The sequence below is a fragment of the Numida meleagris genome, chromosome 1 (assembly GCF_002078875.1).
Source record: "Numida meleagris isolate 19003 breed g44 Domestic line chromosome 1, NumMel1.0, whole genome shotgun sequence".
Classification (NCBI taxonomy): Eukaryota; Metazoa; Chordata; class Aves; order Galliformes; family Numididae; genus Numida; species Numida meleagris.
In genome coordinates, this window is record NC_034409.1 from 12,817,796 (window position 1) to 12,845,113 (window position 27,318).

Below are 27,318 nucleotides of genomic sequence, written 5' to 3' on the forward strand. Positions count from 1 at the left end.
TTTGCGACCCTTTGCATGGCTGCTGGTGGCTGGCAGTGTGACTGCTGCTGAGTATCCTGCAGCAGTCCCTCAAGCAAATCCTGCTTGCCCACTGATGGATAAATAATGAGATGGTGCTGGGGCAGCAAGTCCACCCAGTGGCATTTGCTCTGAAGGCTTAGCAAACAAATGAAACATAGAACGATGTTTATAACTGCTCCTGTGTTTCTTCCCAAGTGTTTTCTTTTCTAGACTAAACAAAATCTCTACTTGGAAGGTTGCAGTCCTAAGGGTCTTGTTTTTACCGCTGTACTCTGAAATCTCTTCAGTTTGTTTACATCTATATTTAAGTGAAGGGCTCAGCAGCTGATAACTGCTGTCTACTTTTCCAGCACTGACAGCTGCATGTGTGTTTTCTGTGTTTTACCACAAATGCTTCTACTGATACACTGCAAAATGACATTTTTTGATATACTGTATACTGTTGATTCTCTTCCTCTGGTTTTGCTGCCTAGCCAGGAAATACTCAGCTTGTGCGCAGGTACCTCATTTCCTCTTCGACAACGTATTGTCCTTTATTGTATTTGGTCTGTTATCTCATTTCTAACCATTTCTCTGAATTGTTCTGTTCACGCAAAGCCTGACTCAGTCCTTCAAAAAGCTTATGCTCCTCTCTTTTCTTTTGGTTGAGGTAATGTCACCAGCTTTGAATGAAGCGAGCTCAAGAGAAGACTATTTAGAGGCAAAATTACGGTGACTTCGGTTTTCCATTGTTCCAGAAACACCGGCAGGTAAGAACATCATTTTTCTATATTTTTATTTCATTTCTCTTATGTTTTCCGTATTCTACTGGAGTATGGGTTCATGAGCTGATAGGGGAAATGAGAAAGACCATAAAGCATACTAAAGGTATCTGTTCATAGTTACTCATGGCGAAGTTTTATATCAGTAGATAAGCTTGTCAGTACATTTTATAGCACTGTCACTGGTTTATTGCCATTGATTATGTGATGTGTCACCCTTGCTATTTCGCAAGCTATTTAGCATCAGATGATTCATTACGTTCAGTCATACGGGAGGAAAAATAAAATAGTGCATATACTGAGTACAACACGCATGCTGCTTTGTGTGCTGTAGGACTGGAAGAATATTAAGGATGAACTTCATGGAGTCTGGAAAGGAAAAACAACAAAATCACTTGGAAATCTACCAATGGGGATGATTTTCTTGAGATAAGCATGCCTATAGTTCATAGTCAGCTCTAGTGAAATGCCTTGAGGGATTCCTCTGTAGTCATGATTGCAAACACTATTCATGAGAAATAAATACAATTGTGAAAAGCAGTTTCTCTGGCTATGCTGGCCTCCTCTCTGGAAAGTGAACTCAGACCGTTTGCCTCATTGTATCTATCTAGCTGTCTGTAAAACAAATGAATTCCCTACCCTAGCAGCATAGCAGCTGCACATGAATTTAGTTTGAAATATTACTCATGTATTGGCATATTAGGACAAATAAGATTATCTTAAAAAACATGAGTGTTAATATCTTGCATTTTTGTTTGTTTAATGGGTGAAACTTTCTATTACAATATTTTAAAATTTCTTGCACAAACATTAAGATACTATGTTCTTTAATAAAATCACTTATTTCTTCCTGTTCTTTCCCTGAATAGATCCTTTATCTTGTTTCAAGTCCTGAAAGAACACACATGAGCTGGGCTCTTGCAGCAAGTTTCCTGTTTTGCCAAAGGCGGGTTGCATAATTTTGACCAAGCCAAGGTTTTAACTTGCTGGTCACTGAATGACCCGGTTTTTGGTTTTTTTGTTTGTTTGTTTGTTTTTCTGTACTTCTCAGGATCTTTTGACCAAAAAGCTCTTAAAAATTAAACACATTTTATGTATCTTGGCATGGATTTATAACAAATGCTGTACTGGTTCAAATCAGTACAGTGTCAAAACCAACAGCCAGAAGCAGATGTGCGAGAAGATGTAAGGGTATAGCATGTGTATGATACTTTGCTTTGATATTTGCCCATTCCATACCATCCACTGCCATTATTCATTCAATGGATTTCCTGAATGTGTTGTGGTTTACTTAGTAACCTGCATGGATTTCTCTTCCAAGTACTTGTTAGTCTCCTCTTGCATCGAGGAAAACATTTCACAAGCGCAACACAATTTAGCAAGGCCTGCCATGTATCTAATCTCTAATACTGCGTGAAGAATTAGCAACTTTTATCACTTTTGAGCCAGGCTCCTTTTGTGCTTTGTGGTAGTCAGAACTTGGAAAAACCAATTTTCACTGGTATTTGTCCTCAGATTTTGATTTGTGACTTATTGCCATCCTGAGAGGTATTATGCTTGGACAAAGCTGTGAGGTATAAACTGATGCCATAGGTGCATGACACCTCTGTGTTGGGTTTGCAGGTAAAGAAAAGTGAGTGCGTCTATTGGTCCATGGTCCCATTTCATTCCTTGCACTGGGACAAGCTCCAACAAGCCTGGGAAGATCTCTCTGTTTGCCTTTGCAGATACTGCTGTTTTCAAAGAGATGTGATGTACTAAGTATATACATATAAAAAAATACCATCAGTGTTTGCATTACAGTCTAGATATTTAGCAGAAGAATTTGGCTTATGATTTCTTGGAAAGCCTACATGGCTTGAGAAGTCTAACATCAGAGTCATTTGTTGACATTATTTTTATTGAAGCATGGATCTTTAGCTTGGTTCACCATAAAGTGAAGCATTTTATTTATGATAATAGACAGTTTAGGGCTATAGGGGCATTATAACGTTGCTGGTGTAAATACAACTTTATCAGAAGATACAAACATGACCCGCAAGAGAAACAAACACCTAAGAGAACACAACAAAACGTTCACTGTTTACAAATCACTTCATTACTACGGACACCAAATGGCAGTTACTGTAAGTAAATCAGTTGCAGAGAACTGACCACATTTAGACAAGGAAATGGGAACTTCTGTTTGGGGCTTCATCCACAACTGCTTAGTAGAAAAAAGTTTCATGTCAAGCATTCTTTTTTTTATCCACAAAACAATGCTAACCAACAGACATATAAAAGAATAAGACTGAAAGATATCAATGTCTTTACAACTACTTTTGCAATTATCTTCTTCATTAGGTACTTTGATTTTTTAATACATTTTGTCAGAAGGTAAATAGCCCAAAAGTCAGCAGCAAAAATATTACAACAACAAAACAAGTAAATACAGTGCCAATGTGTCATGTTGTAGAATACAAAGAGGACAAACAATGATAACTTAATCATATAAAATGACACAGAGCTGAAATACAGTGCACTTAAATATCTATGTGACAAAAAATGTTAAATTCTGTACTTAGTATGTACGTTTTTTAAACATAAAATCTGAAAAGTCTTTGTGCTTAAACTTTTTTTCCTGTTAAACAGAATTAGTTGCTTACTTCCAATACTGCCACTGTAACTGATATTACAACAGATCACAATTTTCACAGACACGTCAACATTAAAACATTTACCTATGAGAAAATAAGTCACTTCTCATTAGTTCACAGTGCGAAAAAGTGGTGTACACTCTGTCTTGAGAAAGGCTTTCAGTTATTCATCAAGCCAGTTGCAGAAAAGTCCTGAAACCAGATGCAGTGCTAGGTTTAAAGAATGGAAAGCAACACATCACATGTTGGGAGGAAAAAATAAATTTCTCATTTCTTCATGGATATCGTCTAAGTGACCTTCGTCTTCTGTTGTAGAAATGCCTGAGCCCATGTTGCCGTGAAAAATTCATCATGTAATTTTGTTTGCGAGTGCTGTTAAAATCAAAGGGTAAGGAGGGTGAGGGGAGGAAGAGAAAAATGTCAGTTTGTTATAGGTACTTAAATTTCTTCTGGAGCAATGAGCTAGTGGGACAGATTCTTCTTGTTTCTTCCATAACCTTCAAAGCCTGTGTAAAGTGGTGTAAAGCACGCCCTTGGTACAACAAGGTACAAGGCAACCGAGAATCTGTCCCACTTTGCTTTTTATTTCCTGTTCATTATCTTAGGGAAAAGTTAAGAACTGTCAGCTAATTAAAGCTTGTGATGTCTGGGGCCATATTCACTAAAGCTATATGCACTTCAGGCCCTCTCAATATAGGGTGTTTCTCCATTGCAGTCTTATACTCAAGTCACCTTCTGACTCAGAACATCAACTGATGTATCTTGAGAACAGAGAAAAAGCTTTACTTCATTATCTTCCACCTTTACTATAGAGGAAATGAAGTATAATGTTTTTATGCAGATTCAATATTTCCCTCCCCTATACTCCTCATCTCAAGTTAAAGAAAGATCTGAGAAGTCAGCATCATTACATGGGAAGAGACCAGGCGGGTGACTGCATCCTGATCAGAGGGAAGACGCTTGTTCACATGTGTGGAGAGAAGACCCATCTCATCTTATTTGGGTTTCTGCTTGTACTGAGGGAAGAAAGAGCCATGAGAGGGCAGCAGCACACAACACTGGGACTTCGTTACCTGAAACCTATCTAATGCCGAAGGGCTGGATCCTGCCTTCAGGTAGGTTGTCATTTACAAGTTTTCCCAGTCAGTTAAAAGTAAATACACATGCTGGAATTGGTTATACTTTCAAGTGCATAAGCTTATTTTTAGTGAATATGGCCCTCAGGAAAAAGAAATAATTGCATGCTTTGCAAAACAGGTATGATCCTCCTGAGGCAAAGATAGCTTATGCTTTGTACTATGATAACTTCATTTACAAAAATACATGTAACAAAGTTATGCCCTTTTCAACAGCTAATCTAGAATCTCATTGATAAAATTAAATAAAAGCAGTTATGTCAAAATCTAGAACATAAACCACCAATAAATTGCAAGCTGCTTCCCAACTAGTTTAAAAATTTCTTCACCCAATTTTACAGAAAAATGGAACAACAACTTTTTTTTTGCCACTGGAATGTATATACAAGAATGAAACAAAACCTAGCTCCTGATGACAATGGATGCATCCAACACAACTTTCTGCACTTTTGTTTAAGTTAGTGCTCCAGAGCATTTGAGTTTGACTTGTCCTCGAATTTCACATGACTTTTTCAATTGAAAAGTCCTGTGCTAATTTAAAAGTTTTGTGTGAGAGAGCGACAGTGCTCAGTTTGTATGGTTTTAATGCCTCTTGGTAGCTTAAGTGCAAAGAAGTATTAAAGGCCAGCCTTTATGCTGAACACATACTCTGTGCAGCATCACCCTCAGTGCGCTCAGTGCCCCACACCAACCCCAACTGGCCTTGCTCCAGGCACGTGGGACAGAATGGAGCCTGGCAACGTGTCTGGCTGAAACATTTGCCGTTTTCCGAACTAGATAAATTCAGGACTGAGCTTGGCTGTGAGATCCTCAGCTTAGTCAAAAAAGACACAGGCAACCAGGACACAGTGAGTTGCTGTCCTTGGTCCTGGCCCCACGTGCTGCCCTGATGCCTTTCTCTGCTCACATTCAGCTGCAGCTCAGCAGAGGTTTTCACGATTTTGGACACTTCTAGGTATGCCTGGCCTATATTTCACTTCCAGTGCCTAACCATTTTGTAACTGGCACACGTGTTGTGATGAAGACGTTTAAAACTATGAACAAACACAAAAACAACAAAAAAGAGAGGAAAAGAAGTATATGAGAAAAGGAATAAAGAAAGGGTTACCTAAAATTCAAATGCGATTTTTTTAAAATGTATATTCAGTCTGTTTTTGTGATTTTATGAGATGATCAAGAGGTTACAAACAAAGAAAACATATATTGCTTGTCTTGCATGGAACACCAAAGTAGTGCAATGTGTGAAAAACAATAGAAATCTCAACTCCCAAGAACTAAATGCTGATTTCTTTTGCTTGTACCAGCATGGTTCAAACTTGTTGTGTGATACCTGGCCAAGGCTTCAGCTCTGTAGTCATTAATTACAGAAAAACACAGGAGTTCCCCCTTGGAGCTGAGCCCATGCAGTGGGGTGGGTGTTCTCCATTTGCAGATCTTATTGTGCTGCAGCCCCAGTGAAACTGCCATTGTACAGCTGTGAGATGCTGAACACCTTTGACTAAGCTTAGCTTTCCCTGATACCCCCTGGGGCGGAGCTGCAGCATCAGGGCCCTAGAGAGCTGTGTGGCACATCTCAGCACAAAGGATTTTCCATGGACCCGTCACTGACAAAACTTTGTGAAAGTACTGTAGCTGTAGCAGCAAGTTATATTTCATATTGATTCAGGGAAAGTACTTACCTTATTCTAGTGTAAAACCAATGACAGCAAACAATGAAATACAACACAAGTTAGAAAATGCCTTTCAATGCATGCAGCACTGTGATTAGTCATAAAACCCTGATGAGGTTTAGAGGCAATATAGGATTTTTCATCTCTTTTGAAAATAAAAATTGAACAAATTATTTTCTGATATTTCAAACCAATGTTTATATTTTTATTTTCTATAAATTCAGCATGCACTTTTTAGAAACATAATAAAAATGTCATAAAAGCACAGACTGCATCAGATTAAATTTGGCATAAATGTTGTGAATATTCAGATAATTACCTAATGTTTTAGTATTTCTGTTCTCTGTTATAGCTCTGTTTATACTTTAATTTAAATGCATTTTTCAAATAATTGCTTTTTATTAAAAAATAAAGCAGATGAAAATGCTTTTCCACATAAACACTCTTTGCTAGAGCTGGGATATATAATTTGTATTTTAATGTTGCAAAATAAGGATAAGCATTTCTTGCACCAAATACAACCTGAGTTCCTCACTAAATCATTTGTGCCAAAAGTGTGAGACTATCTGGACAATGAAGAGCATGGAGTGATGACCATGGAGGGATTTGTTCCATTTCCCAACAATTAACTATAATAAAGTACGTGGGGTAATATTACTTGCATTCATTGCACACCTCCAACTCCCATGGATTACATCATGAGTACTGGGGTGCAAAGAAAGCAACACTAGACCATCAGTATTCAGTTTATCATTCTACTTTTATTCTCAATATCTTTTATCAGAATTCAGATTTGAAGAAGTCAATAAAGACCTTCCCTATACACAAAGAAATGGCAGTTCAAGTGCACATGCAAATAAGTGCGTGGTATCTGTGCAGCAGACAGGCTGTGAGCTCTCCTTCAAGAGAGCAACAATGTGCAGATGAAATGCAGAGTTGGAAATGGGCTGTTCTTAGGGCAGAAATACAGGGACACAAGAAAACACTCTTAAGTCTGGAGTAAAATACATTTTTTATCCTAAGAAGAGCCACAGTCATGGAACACGTGAGGGTTGTGCCCAAAGCTTTCTTTACAGCTGAAGAGAAGAAAATGTGGCACTAAGAGGGAATTATCAGCATTAGCTTTAAAGGGACTGGACCTCTTGCTAACTAATATCTTCTTCCATCGCATGACAGATATCGACTGTTATTAAAATAAGTTGGCCAATGGTTAGTTGGCAAGACCCACATTCAAAGAAGATACTGTATTGGAAAGAGGTGCTCCATGTGAGCACCATTTGCAGCTGCAGTACAGCATTAATAATTCTGCTTTCTAATGAGTGATTCAAACAATTTGTTAAAAAGTGGGGTGATTCTAAGGAACGTACAAAAGCACTCATTCAGCCTTTCTTATCATCGCTATCTGTTTTGCATGCACAAGTAATCTGCAGGCTAATTTTTCCCCAACAAAAAGGAAGCAAATAAATTGCTTCCTGAAAACATGTTTGCTGAAAAGAGAAGGATGTCCCTGGATTCAGAAGTCAATTAATCTGAACAGCATTGTGACCCCAGCTATGTATCAGCTGTGGGCTGCATCTGTGCTATGGTGTGGCAGCTGGGCTCATGACAGAATTAATTTCAAATCTCTGGATAGCTAAGAGTTGAGCCAAGTAAACAGCTATCACATATTTGTCCCTGGGTGGACAATCTCTGGGGAGGACTGTAAGGAGGAGCAGAGACGTTCCTCACATTGACTGGGGAATAAAATCATGAAAATCCTGGGCAGTACCACAACCCTACAGACCTGCTCTACGTGCAGGCAGCTGCTTTCCTTACTTGCTTACCCTACTCCAGCCCATAGCCTACCCAAGGAGAGCACAGCTAACTTGCCCTTGGGCTAAGAGAAAGCTGGCAGAGCTCTGTACACCACTGGGTCTGCAGGCAGCCAAGCCAAACAGGTAACACCTAGGGAATATGGGAAAATGTCTGTGATTCCTCCACTACTCTCTGGGCTGACAAGATGAGTTGTATGGAAAACCAGGCCAAAACCACACCTCCTATTACAGGTCAGCTTCTTGCTATGACACCACACAGATGTCTGCTGTGGCGACATGGGATCGTAGGGCACAAACAAGCATGAAAACCCATTACATATGTGAGTAGACCTTACATGGGGCCAAAGAGGATAATTTGGATGGTGGCTGGAGGGGCGTATGTCTGTGTTCATTAGCTGGAGTCCCTCAGGTGGGTGGAGGTGTGGCAAGTTTATAAGAGGACAGAGAGCAGGCTGCGTAAGAAACAGACCACCAACACCTCCCAGAGCCGGGGGTGTTCTTGCCTTTCTGAGCCAAGGTCAGAGTGCCAGCAGAGGTAACTTTCAATTTGAGAACTGCAGAGGTTTCTTAAGGTATCTCAGTTTTAAGAAAAATAAGCCTGGCAGAAACTTACTGATTCCCAATAAAATTGATGGAAAATTACATAACTGCATCACTCTGCTGAATGATTTTAGTCCAGGCCATGCCTCTCTGCTGTTTTTCTGTGCGGGTGAAGAAGAGCACCCACTGCCTCCTCTCCAGTTGGAGAGCTGCCTCAGTGAGTCAGCCTGCTTGCCCCAGGGCTGGTGGGGTTTCTGTGCCTGGGGTGATAAAGACTCCCATATCCAGCACCTTCCTTTCTAAACCTTTTTTTTTTTTTCTCTTTTCCAGTTTAAACAGAATGGGGATTTGAGTGGGAAAAGGAAAAGAGAACAGGCAAGGAAGACAAATGTGTCCAGAAAGAACAAAACTGCTGACATGTTGGTTCTACTCACAGCATCTTACTTTGTATTTTAGGTACCTTCAGGCCCTTCTACTACCAATGGGGAGAGGCAGAGAGACTGGCAGTGGCAAAGCATCAGCTGCCCGGAAGTTCAGGCTGCCTCTGAGCTTTTCTAAGATGATGATTCTTCCCTGCCCATCTTTTTTTCTTTTTTTTCTTTCAACCACTGAAAATCCCAGGAAATTCAGAGATTAAGGCCCACACTGGTCATTGGAAAGTGAAGCAATATTAAGAATTAAAGCTAAGTCCTATCCCTGGGATTCATGACATGTCTTAACACAGCTGGTAGCCCTGGTGTGTGCAGGATCACCTAGAGCTAGTGCTAACAGACAGAAGAAAAAGAGAAGAGAAGGGAGGAGGCACTACCTGTCCACCTGGTTCCTTTCCTAGGCAAGGTGTGATTGCTTGCTATAGCATTTCTATTGTTTTTCCATTCTAGCATAAAATATGCCTTATGATTGAATTGTCACAACTCAATTTGTCTGTTTAGTTTATAACCTGGCAATTTCATTGTCAAAGAAGCTCTTCAGAATTCAGCCTAAGAATTCCTTTTTATAAATCTATCCTATTCCTACTTATGCTCCTCGGATTAATAGGTAACATTAGACTCTATTTTTTCCCCACATGCTTTTTCCATTTTTATTTTATTTTAATTGCAAGGCAGAAAGAAGTGGAAATATTTCAAAACCAGCAGTTCCCTTATCTGGTTTTTTGAGCACTGTGAACCTCCTGCAGGTTTATGCTCTCTCCTGTCTCTAATGGTGCAGTATCCTACAGCCACTGATTAACCGAGGCAGGAATCACATCCATCCCTCTGTTCCTTCAAGCTTTAAGCTTAATGTTATGGAAGCAGAGCCCAGCAGGGTGTAAAAGCAGCAGAGCATGTACAGTTACTCAGTGTTGGGATTGGTTTGGCTTGGGGTTGATATGATTGCCATGCAAGCTGGTGCTGCTTGGTGGAAAGAAGTACAGGGCTAACTAGCAATCAGATAATCAATTTTTCTACTGTTACAAAATATTACTTGCAGTGTCTCTGCTAATTCAGATTTAAAGACAAAAACCTTATAATTACACATTCTGGATGTTATTCAAGCCTAAAGTCTCATTGTTGGTTTGTAAATTATTCAATAAAAGGAACGTTTGAACCTATCTATGGAGCAGGCACGCCTCTCTCTGCCAACCACTGTCAGCGATGAGTTCCCGCCCGTGAAGCCACGAGCATTTTCACTTCTACTGGAACTAAATTGTTAGAGAAAAAGCAGGTCATCTCTTCGTGACAGAACACAGGAAAATGGGTTAGCTGCGAGCGAAACCCATCTTAATAGTGGGAGAACCAGGAGGGTGAAGACACTTTACTTGGTAAAATCTTGACAAGGGGATGAATATAGCTCGGACCATAGGAACCTGATATAGTGAACCCTGTTTCTGAACAGTATCCTTCTTACTAAAAAAGGAAATGAATAAGGCATTAGTTGCTAATGTAAATTTTTCAGAGGCACAACAACATTACTCTGCGCAAAGAGCAATACAGCAGACTCTCGTATCTTTGAAAGGATATAAATCAGCCTTACGTGGCAGCACAGCATTGAACAGAAATATCCTTTTTTATGCTCCAGAAAAGCATATTTCACAGTCATTGCTACACTACAGGAACACACCAATACTTGGTGGTGATAAAGCCCCGCTTTCCCTCCTGCGTTTTTCCATGAGGCACAACACCTACCCCTGCTGTGCCACGTATTTCATTGCCATCTTAACTGCTGCTGGTTGCAGTCAGGGCAAGGCATTAGCAAAGACTGATTCTCAAAGGCTTCCCTGGGCCAAAGTTATTCTTACTGAGCTTAACACTTGTGCCATGCTGGAGGTATTTCTGAGATGGGGTGGGATGAGGTGAAGCTGATACTCACAGGACGACTTCTACGTGGTCCAAAGCCCACTGATCATGACCTGTTCCGTTGTGACGGGGCTGCCACCAGCGCAATAAGACTCCTTTCATTCGTGCCTCCCTGTTGCCACAAACACAAGAGCCTGTGAGAGCTCCAGACTACCAAAGGCTTGTGCTTCTCTGTCTCCCCCCAGCAGCAACTGAGAGCAAAGCTGAAGCATTATTTGTACACCCCTAAACATCAACAGGCTGTTAACACAAAATGTTCAGTGGTGAAAAATGCATACAGAGGAGGAATGAAGTATATTATCCTTTAAACACGCATTATGTTTTTTCCCAAGAATTCTGATAAGCACTCTCCTGTTCTTTCTTAATCAGCCTTCCCCTTAAACTTCCTTCTTTGCCTACCCTCTCACCAACCTTATCTTTCTTGCAGTGATGCAAAAATCATCTTTCCTACCATAAATGTATCTTATGCGTTTAGACGTAATGAAATGTGACTGGGTACTCACAGGGGAACGTTATAAGACACTCTTTGGGCTTGTATAAAGTCCTTTGGCTGATGCTGTGCAATTACTTGCCATGTAATTCCATTATTTACACTGTATTGGAGGAGCACTGCCTTGTCTACAGTGTTAGGATCACTTAGATTGGTATTGCAACTGTCTGTTTGCGAAATGCTTCCAATTTGCAAAACAAACATGATTTTGCTGTAAAACACAGAGAGAAAAGGTATAGTCAATACGCAAAAAGTATTCAGACACGAACAATTGTACGTCCAGGTTTACTGCAATTATTAAAAATTTCAGGATTCTCAAGAATCATTACTTTTAACATGTAAAACAAGTTGTTCTCACATCTAAAACACAGCTCCTCCTTCAATGTAATAATTTGCTGTGTATAGCATATTTTCATATATTTGAAGGCAACAGATCCAATTTTACAATGTACCTGCATGCAAATGAGATATATAAAGTAGAACAAACATGCAAGTGAATGTATGAAAAGCTAAAAAGGGGCAAATAGAAGTTGAACAAAGTACCGAAAAGATTTCCAATGTTCTACCTAGGCATTCAAGTAAGAAACAAAGAATGTGATTTATATCTGGCCCATTTGCTGATTCGCTCTGTTTCTAATTATACTTCAGACAGTTAAATACAAAACCAGTCCAGAAAGCTGTCACTCTCTTAAGGGTCAGCACAGGCTGGTTACATTTGTTTTTCCATGGCCAAAGAGATTTAACAGAAGAAAAAGATACTCATTTTCATTTGCAGGTGAATATAATTTTGAATATAATATAACTGAAACAGGAAAATGAGTCCGTAATTACTGATAGCATCTTCACTCATGATTGCCATTAGAGGCAAATACAAACGTGGCATTTGTTTTATCAGATCAGGCACTGGTCCAGACAGTCTGGTACCCAGTCTTTGCCAATGGCTTCATTGTCACTTCTGGCTTACAAGGCAGCTCTCTGTTGGACATGATGGAAACAGCTGACCTTTTCATTTGACATCGCTTCCTTCTCATTCTATCTCCCAAATGAAAGTCAAAAAGCATTTTGCCAGCCTTAATGTTTATCTACCAGCCACATCTGACGGCATGGTAAAGCCAAGTTAGTCCATCCTCTTCAATACTGCCTCACATGGCTTCACATGCATAGAAAGAATTTCCTTTCTCATGAGCTTCTGAAGGAACATTTTATGCTAAAAGTATTACCTTGCTCGGGTGAGATCCAGAGGCTTAGTCACAGCTTGTCGTACTTGACATCCATTAAAATAGAGTGAATCTCCGTGGGCATAGGGTGCCAGCTGTCCACATCCATTCCCTATCACTCCCCCCTGAATGGTTTCCCAGTTTATTTCAGTGACTCTTTCAGATTCAAAATTGTCTTTAATATAACTGGGTAGATCATGGCTAAAAACAGAGCAGTCATCACCTACAAATGACACAGAGAAGTTATAAAACAAAAAATGAAAAGAATTGGGAAAATTCAGTTACAATCCATTGTAATTACATTCAAGTTTGTAGCTCAATACACAGGGTGACTACAGGCTGAGTTGCACATTGCTGCACAGCATTCATTTTTATGAAACCAAAGTTGCCAATCTGTTATTTTTTACAGCAGTATAACGTCAAGAATTGCAATAGAGTTTCCTCTGTTCTCCATCAGTGCCAACATAAGAAACCTCAAATTGATGCTTGAGAGGAAATATCTTTAAAATTGGGAAGGAATCTGACCTCATAAAGTTATGAGACTGTCCTGGAAGGCTCTAAACACTTTGGCTCTACTCCCATAAAGCAGTTATAATGTGATGAGGACACTCATGTACCATTAGACATGTGTTTATCTGGATTGTGGCTTTAGAGCAGAACACTCTGTCGTGATTATGTGCAGAGCTGAATCCCCTGCAGGTGCCATCAACCTCTGGGTTCCACGTACACTTCTCCTGGGAGTGACTGCACCCTTAGAAGGAATAGAAGGCTGAAAGCCATATCTGGGTAAGCTGATAGCCACCTCCTGGCTTCAATGAAGATTGAATGGGCTTTAAATATAGTGCCAGACAGCAGAGACTACTGATTCAATCCAGGAAGAGAAAATGAAGGGAAGAGCTGTTACCTGCAGCTCTGTCAAATTCTGAACTCAGAGTCTGTTACTCAAGCACTCCAGTGATGAATTTAGACAGGATATATCACTCTATCTTTCTGTTTAACTTTGAGCCATATTAGACTGCAGCAGTTGTATAAGAAAGAAATTGAAGAAAAGAAACCTTGATATCCTTCATCACAAATGCAAACAGCTCCAGTTGTGCAATATCCTCGACCACTGCAGAGCTTAGGGCACGCTTCCCCAATGTACACGTGGTCGATCGCCCAGCTTTGCTTCTCTAGTTCTTCTCCTTTCTGAATCCACCTGAACTGAGTTGCACTGCAAATATCAAAACCCAAATATGATATTACGATATCTAACAGTTAAACACATCTGTACAGTGAACTTCAAATTTGCCAGCAGAAGATGAAATTAAAAAAAAAAAATGGCATGAGAGGGCTGTGACGTTAGAAAGACTCAGCCTGAATGGATCACAACTATATTATTGGTGGTAGCCGCTTCTATTTAAAAAAGCTTTCTCAAAAACATTAGTTTTACATTAGACTTAAATCCAGCAATAAAGAAGCATTTTTAATTCACCAGTTGTTCCAAAGCTAACAGTGCCAGCAAGACAGCTGACATTTTATAGGCCCACAGCGAGCTGACCTTTTGGTAGCCTACCTGGAAGAGACATGATCAGGCAGCTGGATTGTTATTCTTCTCCACATGGAGCTGTTGACAGAGTTATAGATGGTAGCTTCGTGGAATTGAAATGGGGAGCAGCCAATGCTATTAGATGAGGAAGGAAGACAGTGTGTCTGTACGAGCTGCCATGAATCTGTCCTATAAGAAACAAAAAAATTATGTTTTCAGAACTACTGAGAGAATAACGAAAGGGAAACAGGGAATCTCTAAAGGTCATGACGCCACCTATCTTACTAAAGAAACCCAAGGGATTGTCAGCAATAGTTTTTGTATGTTTTGTAGCCACAGAAAGACAAGAGCTGAGAGGATGAAACCCTGGTGCAGCCATGGAAGACTTTCCATGCTCTGTATTTACCCATAAGCATTTAAATACAGAATATGCCTTCAATTTTACAAATTATAATGCATGATTATACTACAGCACAGTGTTATTACAGAAATAATGTTACTGTTTGTCAAAGACCAAATCAGAATTAAGTAATTTCCACTTGATTACAGTTTGGTCCTAAATATACAGTCCTGTACCATACTAAAACAACAGTTTCCCATGAATATGGTTTTCTGTGAACACATGTTTAACAGTAACATGCTCATGACTGTAACTGCAAGCTCTGTCAACATCTGGGATAAATTATACAGAGAATTTATGGGAGTTATGTACAGAAATCCCAGTGCTTGCAAACAGAATTTGTTCAGATCCTGTTACAAGATGAACATCAAAGCAAATGCTTTAATAAATAAAAGCTCTTGAAGTTTTTAATAGCACACTATTTTTTAAGTCTATATATTCTGCTCTCATTTACCTCGCATCCTTAGTATACTCCAGCATCACAGAGTGGAGGTCCCCACAAGAAGATGCCTCACAGCCAACCACGATCTATAGCACAAATAAAATTGGCAGCTGTAACAAGTCAGGCAGACATTTAATGTGATATATGATGAAGTGTTGCTCTTTTTTTTACAGGTTGCATAAAAGAGACGGCAAACTTCGATCTTGGAAAAAATCCATCAAAAGTGGATGGATAACAAAAGACACAGTACTTCAGGTACTGCTTAATTTTACTGCATTGTTATTTTCAAACAGAATCCTAACACTGATCTCCCAAACTTCAAATGAGCTATCTAAACATTGTTTCTGAGACAGAGATGTGGATGTGCCTCAGCATTTGAGAAAGTGAAATACCTAACTTCATATTAATTACCTACGAAATTTTTAAATCATAATGATTAAAATGGGGATGTGAAATCAAGTCAACCCAATTTAAGGACAGAATTACTCTGCATGTGGAAAGCGCTAACCATATTTGTACCAAGTTAGAATAGAAAGATTACAATATTCCATATATAGTACTGAAAAGGTAAAAAAAAAAAAAGCTGAATTTTAAGTACTTCAAAACCAAATGGCAGCCCTGCATTAGAGCTGCATTCTTAGTTTAGAAATAAAATCCTTGCTGTGACTGGGGAAGAGAAGGGAGGAGAGAGTCTGGAGAAAAAAACCTTTGCTTGGTAATATGAACAATTCGATGCTGATGGGTTATCTTAATTTTTGCCCTCAAAACAGAGGAAAAAGATGATATGCACATCCAATTGTGCTTTGTAGCTGGAAGAAGGAGAACTTCTGGAGAGAAATTAGATGGTTTTTCCATTGCATACTTTACTTTGTAGAGAGAGAACATTTCTTACTTTAAACTGCATCATGTATCCTGGTTGTATAATGAGCTCCCTGGAGGACAGGATGTTGTGTGTTTTGTCCTTCTTCTTATTTGGCCAGTAGAGATGGAACGAAGGATTTCCACAGAACCCTGCAGTCCTGACTGCATTAGGGTAAAAACTCCAGTTTTCTTCGTGAGAGGTGCCTTCTATTAATAGGAGTTAAATACAGTTACTGCATTGTCTTGGTAAATATCAAGGCTTAGTAATGAATCCACAGAATCACTAGATATAAACACTAAATCTCTGCTAGCTGTTGTGACGTGCAATAAGTAAGCTACTAGCAGACATAGTAAAAACATCAGCTCCAGACAGCTAATTTAAATTTTAAAATAACAGCATTTTAGAAAATATGATCAAATAAAATTTCCCTGTTCAAAAATTTACATGAAATGAGGTGGACTAAAAAAAAAATGCCTTTCTCACAGGTATATCCAGACATTTACACAAACACCTGAATTCATATGTATATACATATTTACACAGGATATAAACAGTAGTTGTCTACAAAATGAAAAATTTGCAGAGCTCAAAAAGGAAAAAAAGTGTGTTTGCAAGTGCACAGGGCTTTTCTCAAATAAAATCAGGGCAGACAATAGAATAGCTGTCACAGCCTTCCTTACCATCATCAAACGTATCTACCAGCTGACTGGGGTTGATCTCTGCTCCACCAATCAGAATGTTATCCAGAGCCCACTGTGCCCGATCAGGGCCTGAAACCACAATCCCATTGCTGATGGTGAAAGGCTGCCACCACCGCAAGCGGGTTGTGTTGGTTAGAGCATGTTCGGGGAGAAGGATGTAGTCATGCCTGACTGAGATGTATTTTTGGTAATCCATCTCATGAAGCAAAGTCCAAGTTATTCCTAGAATGAAAAGATGCAGATTTAGTAATAAGAACAAGCGTAAGATAGAATCTTCTAAAAGGTTAAAGGGAGATAACAAGAAATCAGAAATAATAGATATGGTCTTCTAATAAATCTTAACTTCTAAGGGTAGCTGGTGGCTGTTACTCATCACAACAGTAATCCTGTAATTGTATAAAACAACCAATTGGCTGGAAGCCACCAATTAATAACATCAAGCAGGAGGATTATGGAAAACTTCTCCTGAGCAATAGATGGAAATTTTAGATGGAGGAAGAACATCAAAAGGAGAAAAATACCATTTCAATTAAAAACAGTCTTACTGATTTGTATCTCTCTCATGACTTCTCAGATATTTATGGTGTTTGGATATTGAACAAGGCTGTGGTTTAGATGAAACTTAGATGTACTTGCCTCCATCAATGGAATAATCTAGCAGCACTCCCTCCTTTCTGCAAGTTGGTCTGTGGCATGTTGTCATGTTGTTTTCACTCCCAATTCTTGCCCAGTACTGTAGAAATCTAAGGGCAAATGTACAGGCTTACATCTCGTAAAGCACTTTGCAGATCTAGAAATTTGCTTTCTGTTAGCATATATGCTGAAAATGTTCAAAATGCCAAAACTTTAATGCATGTAACACCGATGTACAAGTAGAAAAAGGGGTTCCAAAAACATTGTCTTATAATTCCCACTGGAACCTCATGGAATTCAACAAGGACAAATGCAAAGCCCTCCCTAGGGGAAGGACTAGCCCCCTGCAATAGTACACACTGAGGACCGACTGGCCAAGAGCAGCTTGTAGCTGCTTAAGAATTCCCTGAGCTACAAAATGTACTGCCTGCTGCTTTGCGAGTGTTTAAGAGAGCTCTCCATTGAAACGACATGATAAGATGACATACTTTGCACCCCTCAGGTCCAGATCTTGAGTGACAGCCTGCCTCACAGTTTGACCTCCAAAATACAGAGTTGTGTCTTCTGCTAGAATCCCACACTCAGTACAGGTATTTCCTCCTTCCAAGGACATCCATAAATCTGGTTTAATTTCTTCATTGTCAAAGCGCTCTTTTAAGAAAGTCTGTAACAAAGGTATTTAACATAAAGGACAAATAGTTATGATCTTAAGCTTTTCTGATGACCAGAGCTGGAACTGAAATTCTAAACATATTTGAAAAATTCATGGAGATTGTAAAGATTTTTTTTTTCTCCTGAGTGAATGAGCATAAGTGAACTGAATTGGCTATATGTACAAATATTTTAGGGCTAGATTTTAACATATTAAGGAGCTAATCCAGCACACCAGAACTTGTATGTGCAAATGAATGGATCTATTTTTTAACTGTGGTCATTTAAAACTATGTAACATCACTCCAGTACATATCTAGTATATATGTAGGTACTGTTATTCTGTATTTTCTCTCCAGCAAAAGTTGTACTGCAATGAAATGCCACGATTCCTCTTGTATTCCTTGCTTCAGTTAGCTCTTTCATGATAAAGACAATCCTTCTACAGGCCTTGATCAATTATAATCATGGGCAATCGTGATTTTTATCTAATGATAATCTAAGGATTAACAGTGAATTTTATCACAGCTTTATCAAGCAGTGTTATTTGAAAATGAACAAAACAGTTCTTGGATACTGCAGTAATAGTTTTGTTAAAAAAGTGATAAAAGAGATGAAAATGGACTTGAGTACCTTCAGACTGATAGGAACCAAAGTTCAATTTCCAGTGTGATCAGCCTCTTCTCTCAGTCAAACACATGTCAAAATTTACTCTTTAGAATGTCCAGTAAAATTACCTTCAGCGTTTGGGTCAGATAGCAGTTTGGACCCGAATATCCAGGATCACAGATGCATTGCTCTTTCAGGCAGTCTCCATGTCCTCTACAATTTTCCAGACAACCAGGGCCCAGATAGAAATTATCAATGGCCCACTGCATATCTGAGTATTTCTGGTAGAACCGAAACCTCACAGGACTATATATACAGAAACAAACAAAAACAGATGTGTGTGAAACAACTTTGCTCAAATGAAAGCAGGTAGTTGAAATTCAATGTACTTATAACTGTACTATCCTCCAAGCTTCCAAAAATAATATCTGGCGGTCTCTGTTGAAATGACATACCCATGTTTTCTCCTTCACAAATGTACTATCTATGATATCTGGACACTGTGGAAGCAGGAAAAGTCTATTCTGGCTTCTTCAATTTTATTTTTGGTTATACTTTATTTGCAGATTACTCAAAAATATAAGAGATTTTCATTTTTGCAGAAAAAAACCTCAAATAGTTTGTGTATATGTGGACTACTGCAGACAATAGGGGAACTTTTCCACTCAGTAGGGCCATAAATTTACTCTGTAATTGAATGCAGCTGTTTGAACAGAGTAGAACACGCTATAGTGAAGTAAGCTTCAGAAAAGCAAGGATAACTTTTCCATTTGTTCAGAGCAAGAGTCACGATCAATCTTGACAGGAAACAAAACCAGGCAAGATACATGATGAATGTAAATGTTTCTAGTCTGCACTTTCCTTGAAAGAAAATGAATAGGTATATGCATCCCATTGTGTTTTTCAGGAGGTGAAAATCCAAGAATCTAAGATAAAATGAGGAGCTAACTTATACTTACTTGCCCACAAGGTTTTCAGGCAGTGAGTAAGTTACTCTTTTCCACCCTTTTGTGGGAAAGAAGACAGATGGCTGTGAAACACTCCCAGAACATTTTGGATCAGCAGGTAAACACTGAGGTACCAAATAACTCCAGCTAACACCAAAGTCAGTGGAGTACTGCACATGGACCTGATTTTGTGCAAGTTTTTCCGAGGTTTTACATCCAACAGAAACCTAATAAAAAAGTAAATTAGAATTAATTGTGGTGGTGAGTAGAGTTTATAAAATATTTGAACCTGAAAATGGGCTGCAGAATTTTGCTTGAAATTATGGAAGTAACAGTTCTTGTATGCTACTGTCATCTGCAGATCTCATCCCAATATTCGCAAGATTGAGAACAGTCATCATATTCAGAGTTTCTTTTTTTTTTTTTTTTCAGCTAGTTTATCTTTATGGATATCCAGGTTTTGTCACTTCTGCCTCATACCCCCGTACCTCGTAACTGATAAAGTTATTCTCCTCTCCCATAAAGTCTAAGATTTGAGTATTCCAGAGGAGGCCACACAGGTCAGTTATGTCCAGTAGACCTTCTCTGTAAGGGAGTTGTGCAAAAGGCTCTTATAACTTTAATGTATTACTGGATTATTTCTTCTCTGTAGGTAAAGGGATGTATGAAGGGTGGTTTAGTTGCAGGTCTAATGTGAATGCATGCCCACATAGGAGAGGTGTGGCCATTTTTGAGCTGCTTTCACTTCACCAAGCAGCTATAACAAAATAGGCACTTTATACATGTTTAATAACCTTATTACATGATGTCCATACAACTTCTATGCTGGAAGAGAACAGCGTGTCACCTCTGAGAATGGCTCGCAGTATTAAAGCTGACCAACAAGTAGTAGGTGAGACAAATGAAGGCAGATAATTAACACTTTCCCCTGCAGGGAATGGCTCATGAATAGGTATAGACATCATCTTAGTTCTTGAACAACGTACTTAGATTTGGAGCAAAATGAGTTTTAGAATAGTTATGTACAAGGCTGAGATTTTACCTTGAACTGCATAATCCAGCCTTCTGTTGGAGTCAGGTCATGGGTGACTGCATAAACCTCTCTGCCATCATGGCTCCCACAGATCATGACACCATCAGGAGAATCACAAAACCTCTCAATTGAGCAATCATCATGGAATAACCAGTGTTCATTCACTTGAAAATAAATGAGAACACCAGTAGTTTCCAGGGACAACATGAGTTAAGATGACAATCAGGAAGTAGTGTTAAACACTAACGGTATTTTATTTTTCAGCCTACATGAGAATTATTTAATACTGCTCCTGAGAATGTCAATACCTGATCTTTTCCATGTACACATTTACTACGCTTATTGCTCTTACTACTCTCTTATGTAAGCATCATGGCATTATTTTAATGTTCAAGATGTAAGGGTCTGAGATTTACTGAATTTGTATTCTGTTGCACTGAATGTTCTAGAAGAACTTTCTAATGTTTGTTGACTACATCTGCACAAAGAGCACCTAGCATTGTTAGTTGCTAAGCCTTGTAAATATTCAGAAATACTTCCACAAAATTTATTTGTAACATGTAACTTAACTTCCCTAAGGGATGTTTAAGCCAGTTAGCAAATAGGAAACAAACATGTTAAGAAAGCTACCTAGAATAACCTGGCTTTTTTTCATCTTTTTTTTCTCTCTTTGAAGAAAAATTCATCTTCTAAGTAAATTCACTCATTAGAAAAAGGAAACCTACATTACATATTTTCGTTTTGCATTTTGTGAACAATAACAATAACACTAAAAAAAAAAGAAACAAAGATGCTCATAGTGATAGGATTGTCTGTGACATTTGTCACAGGAGACAAAGATTCAGAGGTGCAGCAAGAATTAGAATACTCTGTACCAACTCCTTGCGCTTTAATTCAGATCCACGTAAAACTTTTACCTGTGGTTTTGTCTTCCATAAACATATCAAAGGCGATCCTCCCGGTGGGCCCTGCATCAGCAGGGGAGCGCTCATGCTGTGGCAGAGGAGCACTGCTGAAGGTGTCGAGCATCACAGTTCTCTGGTCAGCTGAGCCAGAGATCAACACATTGTCAATAGCCCAGTCGTTCTGGTCCAGACCGTCATGTTTAGGCTGCCACCAGCGGAAGCGTGTCCCGATAGTTTTGGCATCGTAGGGAAGGAGGATGTTCACAAAACTGAAACACAGTGTGGAAATTAGTTGTAGGAAACCCACAGGGGAAGGACACTTCTCAATGCTCTGTACTGGGTACAGTGATCAGGTCCACTCCTGTTGTCTCTTAGAGCATGTGGAAACTGGGAAAACAGAGAAGGTTAGGTGATGCAGCCATGTAGCCTACCTTCTCCCACGAGAGACTACCAAAATAAAGAACCTTCATCATTCCCAATGTCATCCTCTACACAAAGGCTCACAGTAAGGTGGAGAGGGTCAGCAGCCAGACTATGGCATGAGTTGTTTAAACTATGCTTTAAGGAACAAAATGCAATGGTCTAGGAACATAAGGTCCTAGGAAAACGTTAAGAAGGGAAGCATTGAATAATAATTACTATTTTCAGCCTGGAGCCATTCAGAAAAATGTTCTTATTTCCATTACAATAGTAGTCAAAAGCACACTTCAATCAATTGTCCAATTAAAATGCTAATGATTTGTTTGTGTATTCAAATAAAATGTCAAACCATGTGTCCTTCCCAGCCCCGCTTCTATGAGTATTTTAAACTAATAAAGGAGGAAAGGGTTCACCTATATCTATGCATGCTTTGAAAACTCACAAATGTCTGGAAAAAGTGTTTGAGTGTAGTGTAGACCTCTTGATGGGTAGACATTCAGTTTCTCCTCTATACACCATTTTCTAATGAGTTCAAGGAGCTAGTCAGTAAGAAGCACGATTGCAAATGAAAGTAACTTGAAGAACAGGATCACTGCAGTAGCTATCTTTCTATACACATGGCCTTGCAGCTGAACAAATGCTGATGCTCAAGCACATGGTTTAAAGCCATTCATAAATGCCTGCAGGACTGGACAAACTGAACTCTTGAAGATCTAACATCCAAACCAAAGCAGTAATAAAAGAAATAAGTGGTTACAAAACATTCAAGACCACCTGACATAGTGTAGGAAATTATATACACAGAAGAAGGTATTTACAAACCCAGGTTTGCTGAATTGGTCATAGAAAATTTCCATCAAGAGGCTCCAGGTAATTCCGCCATTCACAGAATACTCCAGCAGCACTCCTTGGTTGCGATTGTTAGGAGTTATCAGACATCCATACATGAAATAAAACTGGATGAATTCTGCATTGGTGAGATTCAGGTCCACTGTAACTAACATACGGCTGCAGCCCTTAAAAGCAATGAAAAATTATGTTAGCTGGTGCTACCTCTAAAACTTAGGAGAAGTGTTAGATTATTCAGTCACTATTAATAAAATTTCATATTGTAATACCTTCCAGAATAGTACAACTTCTATGAATTATAACAAAAGTGAAACTACAACAGAACAGTAAATGACTTGCTCTGAGAACAGTTTCAGTTATGTTCCATCTTAAAAATATCCACAGATGTTGCTCCTTGCACTTACAGCTTTCTAATATTAAGCATCACAAATGGTGTTCACCTTTGTGCTGAATACAAGAGTTACAAAAATCCACATCTGTAATGTAGAACATGAGGCTCTCCATGCAGAATTGATGAACTGCTGATTGTGTGCTAATGGTTCAGTTTATGTAAATCATCAAATGGCACAGTAATTTTAATACATGTGCTTTCCAATAATGCCTTATATATTTCACATATTTTGCTTACTGTTAATTAGCGGGGCCTACTTAGTTCTACCGGAAGGAATTGGAAATGCAATATTTCCATCAGTTTATTTCAGAAAACTTGCATCAATTTGAACCTAGTTATAAACTTACATGAAAGAGCATAAGTTTAATGTTTCTAAAATACCAACTAGTCATCTTTATAGCCCTGAGGCTAACTAAAGCAAACTGTAATTCATCAGGAGTCTGGGTTATACAGCTATGTATGCAGCTAAAACACAAGTAATTTTACTCCAAGTTTACACTGAAAATAAATAAGTAAAAAAATATCTGTAGGATGATTTGACACATGGACGTATTTTCAAAGAGCAAATGCACATATAAATACATAGCTATTCATTTACCTCGGAGGGCTGATTAGAAGCAGCACCAAACTGTAGTCTCTGTGGAAAACATAAGTGCTACAAGGCGACCATTATCAGTGGGTGGGTCTGAAAGTCTACAAACTTACTGCTTTGATCTACCAGCTCCACCTCCCGAGGCCCCACCGCAGCTGCTTCAGGAGGCCTCCACACCATTACTCATTTTCCTGACTGCAGCATAGCCTGCATCATGGTATCTGCTTTGCTGGAGTTTATCTGGCTGGCACTGCTCCGTAGGACCTATCTGACTTTGCACTTCAGCTAGCCACAGGATATAATTTTTTATATGTTTTACATTTACTGTGTTATGTTAATATTTATTGACACACTGCTCTTTATGTAATTTTTTAGATCTAAAGCAGCAAGTCTGTGCTGAATACCAACCCCACTGAAGTGAAGAGCCATCCCGGAGGCCACCGCTCCGCAGACCGTGCTCAGCTTGCCCCCGTTCACTGTCAGCCAGTTCTGGTTCGACGGCGAGCGATTGAAGTTATCTTTCAGCTGTGTTGGAAGGGGAGTCTCTGGCTCATCGCAGTATAGCCCCCCCCAGTGCTCATCGCAGCTGTGGAGGAAAACAAATGCAAAATTCAGCTGGCAAAGGCTATGCACAGAGATTTGATCAGTGTCGTGTTATCCCACATCAAGGAGCAATGTTACTCTACACAGAGACTGTGTCATTTACTAGCTCAACTTGCATACAGGGGTTTCAAACATCTGCCACTTTTTGGAGTTGTTAGTATGAAACAAAAATGGTTTTAGGAAGGATAGTATTATGTATGTTGATGCTTTTTCATTCTATCTTATAATACAAAGTAGTCCAACACAATGTTATTGGTAAAATACATTTTGCTTTGATAGACAAAACTAAAAGGATGTGCTAAGCCTAAGAATGTCCAACTAATGTTAAATTTACTTGTGTTTCTGTAAAATTCTAATGGATAATTTCCTGTTGTTCCTTTATACAGTCCTCATTTTTTTCCTCTTCTGAAAAACCTTGTTAATGTGTTGAAATCTGGATAAAAGCACAGAAATGTGTTCTGCTACTATGCATATTTTAACAAAGAGATCGTGCCTTGGTACTTCAGTACTGCTGGGATAGAGGACAACACAATAATGTACCTATGCTGCAGTGGAATATATTCTAAACAAACATAGTCACAGTAAAATTATACCACCATTCTCCCACTTCTGTTACCATTTATGACTGGAAAAGCAATGCATCCATCTGGAAGGAATTTCTCTGTTGCCAAACAGAAAAATCTGGGGAGGTCTGGTTGTTGTTTGGTAGTTTTGCAGGGCTTTATGTAAGCCTTTATGTTGACAGTTTGAGGATCAAACCAGACTGCCTCTATGGGCAAGCCCACTGATGAAGCAAAGGCGTGAGGCCATCAAGCCAGCGCTAGTCCCAAGGCAAAAATCGGCCTTGTGAAGAGCTGGCATATATCCTGCTTGGCACATGTGTCCCATTGCCAGCCCTGGAGTTCCAGCAAGATGAGCATCCATCAGCAGGATGAGGGCAAAGGGACGACCCCTTGGGAACCAGGGATGATTTCTGGGGAGCTTTGGGACTGTATGTCCCCAGGAGGCTGTGCAGCCTCAAGCAGGCCTTTCTCCCTCCCTTGTGAGAGGGGAGTCAAGCTGCAGCATAGCCAAGAGCAGAGGCGGTGTGTGCAGAAAGGATCAGCAGCATCGCTGTTGGTGTGCTAAGAGGCAGAGATCTGCCAGAGCTGACCCCAGCACTTACCCAGCCTCTTGTAATTTCTGTTCCCAAGTGGTTACAATGCCCTGCTCAGTTTTAACAAAGTCCACTTTCCTTTTAAAAATTGTATCAAAACCTTTTATGTGACTTTGTTAAAATTACAGAGGAATGAAATGCTGCAGAGCTGAGTAGGACAGGGAAAAAGTGCACTTACACACAGTTGTCTTGTGTGCACTTCCCATGGCCGCTGCACATGTCTATACAGCCGTCTCCAATGTACACATTGTCGATCGCCCATGTCTGCTGCTTATCGAAAGGAGCAGGCTGGTGCCAGCGGAAACGAGTTGCTTGAGACCTGTAGTGAAGACCACCACATATGATATTCCGTTCGTAACTTGTCACCCTGCCTGCAAGGACTACTTTCTGTCCCCGGTCACCTCGTCGCATTTACACATCAATATGATGAGCGGCAAAATGGCGTTTATTGTTAAAAGCTACAAAACTATATAGTATATCTTATCTTTTACTAGACTGCTCCAGAAGCTCACGCAGGCCCCTGGCCAATCATATTGAATATCCCGCTCTGGCCACTCTCTTCCGAAAGGCCATACACGGAGTTGTTATACACCTTGTTATGAAAACAAAGAAGGACAGCCTCTCCTTCTTACGACACGGGTTCAAGTAAAGTAGGTGAACCAATAGCAAGCATATGAGGAAGGACCTTCAGCGTTACAGCCCGAGTACTCAGTAACATGCCAACTACAGAGACCTTTGGGAGAGAAAGGAAAACAGAAGGGTAATATTTCTAGGTAAGCTAGTCTTTATTTTGACTGAAGAGAAATTTCAGTCTTGTGGCTAGACTGCTCCTGGAAGATTTATGTGGTATCAGCATAATGCAGGGCTGATTCCTGACAGCAGAAAGCTCCCCAAAAGGCCACGATGAGGGCTCCCACTGAGCTGCACCAAAGCTAAATGGATTTGACTGGCGTACTAATAAACGGAGAAGTGGCTTCCTGAAATCTCTAATAGATAAGGAGGTCCTCCTGGCTGGGTTCTGGCACAAATCTGAGGCTGAAAGCTGGATCAAGCTGTGATCAACCAAATCTTCCAAGTTTCACCCTGAGCCTGAGTTTCACTGTTTCAGCAGTGAACTAACCTGACCTTTTCCTCTGTGAATGCTCCTGGCTACACTTATATAGTGCAGCTCCAGAGAGTGGGTTGGCTCCTACACTAGCTGTATTTAGAAACCCACAGGGGTAGGTGAGCCCTGTGCGGGGCTGGTGGGGCCAGTGGTGGTGTGACCCTGCTTTGCAGTTTCCTCCCTGTCCTCCATCCTGTGTTTGGCTGGAAATAGTAAGAAATGATCTATGGTGTGATCCTGGCTTCTTTCAATAGACCATTTTTGTTTTATTGGTTAAAGATGGAATGTAGGTCTCTAATCAAACACCTTATTTTGATGTAGTTATATTAAATAACACATCTCCCAGAGCAGATGGTGGCAATTCAGCCAAAAAAGTCTGGGAACACCAAATAGCTACTCATCTCACACAGCCACATACTCCTGTATGTCCTGAGGAGATGAGCTTCTGTAACTTTTCAAGAATGCAGTCGTTAATTCAAAGTAGTTGACGATTTGCGGTATAGCACTAGATGGCAGCACTGAACTTTGTATTGTCTGCTTTCTGTCAAAACTCAGCTGCAAACGTCAAAACAAATAAACAGCAAAATCTCCCAAATTTATTCAGCGTAAAAGTAGACCCTTCACAGTAAGTTCAATGTTATACTATGAATTATTTCTTAATAAACTTACTACATGAAGTGAATGGATCCTAAGTTTATCCAAGGAGAAATCTACCGCTGTGCTTACCAAAGAGTGTTTTTAAAATAAATATTTAAATCATGAAGAATTCCTTGAGGATTGAAGACAAGGACCTGTATCTCACTCTACCTACATTAGGTTTTGCACTTCACTGACAATTTACAGAACTGATGCTGCTGGGAGAAGCTTTGT

At 39.6% G+C, this 27,318-nt stretch overlaps 1 protein-coding gene and 1 long non-coding RNA gene across 9 annotated transcripts in view; one reads left to right on the forward strand and one right to left on the reverse strand.

Moving 5' to 3' along the window:
• The window catches only part of LOC110392357, a 39,032-nt gene extending 14,986 nt beyond the window's left edge, over positions 1-24,046 (forward strand). For 2 of the 7 annotated variants that reach the window (XR_002434327.1, XR_002434322.1), the window contains exons 2-4: positions 671-770; positions 4,260-4,533; positions 8,270-9,026. This is a non-coding gene — a long non-coding RNA (uncharacterized LOC110392357). The other 5 variants (XR_002434324.1, XR_002434326.1, XR_002434323.1 and 2 more) reach the window with 5 other exon arrangements.
• RELN (reelin) overlaps positions 2,662-27,318 on the reverse strand; it is a 272,240-nt gene continuing 247,583 nt past the window's right edge. The window contains exons 47-65 of one of the 2 annotated variants that reach the window (XM_021384541.1): positions 25,522-25,662; positions 23,993-24,170; positions 22,575-22,768; positions 21,345-21,601; positions 20,437-20,591; positions 19,407-19,621; positions 18,576-18,753; positions 17,676-17,851; positions 17,191-17,297; positions 16,534-16,776; positions 15,884-16,059; positions 15,004-15,077; positions 14,177-14,338; positions 13,677-13,834; positions 12,625-12,844; positions 11,418-11,615; positions 10,928-11,026; positions 6,234-6,239; positions 2,662-3,790 (exon numbers count right to left, since the gene is read on the reverse strand). In XM_021384541.1, coding sequence (XP_021240216.1) covers positions 3,694-3,790; positions 6,234-6,239; positions 10,928-11,026; positions 11,418-11,615; positions 12,625-12,844; positions 13,677-13,834; positions 14,177-14,338; positions 15,004-15,077; positions 15,884-16,059; positions 16,534-16,776; positions 17,191-17,297; positions 17,676-17,851; positions 18,576-18,753; positions 19,407-19,621; positions 20,437-20,591; positions 21,345-21,601; positions 22,575-22,768; positions 23,993-24,170; positions 25,522-25,662 — 3,034 coding nt within the window. In that variant the 3' untranslated portion in view covers positions 2,662-3,693. The remainder of the gene's footprint in view (positions 3,791-6,233; positions 6,240-10,927; positions 11,027-11,417; positions 11,616-12,624; positions 12,845-13,676; positions 13,835-14,176; positions 14,339-15,003; positions 15,078-15,883; positions 16,060-16,533; positions 16,777-17,190; positions 17,298-17,675; positions 17,852-18,575; positions 18,754-19,406; positions 19,622-20,436; positions 20,592-21,344; positions 21,602-22,574; positions 22,769-23,992; positions 24,171-25,521; positions 25,663-27,318) is intronic. The other variant, XM_021384542.1, reaches the window with a different exon arrangement.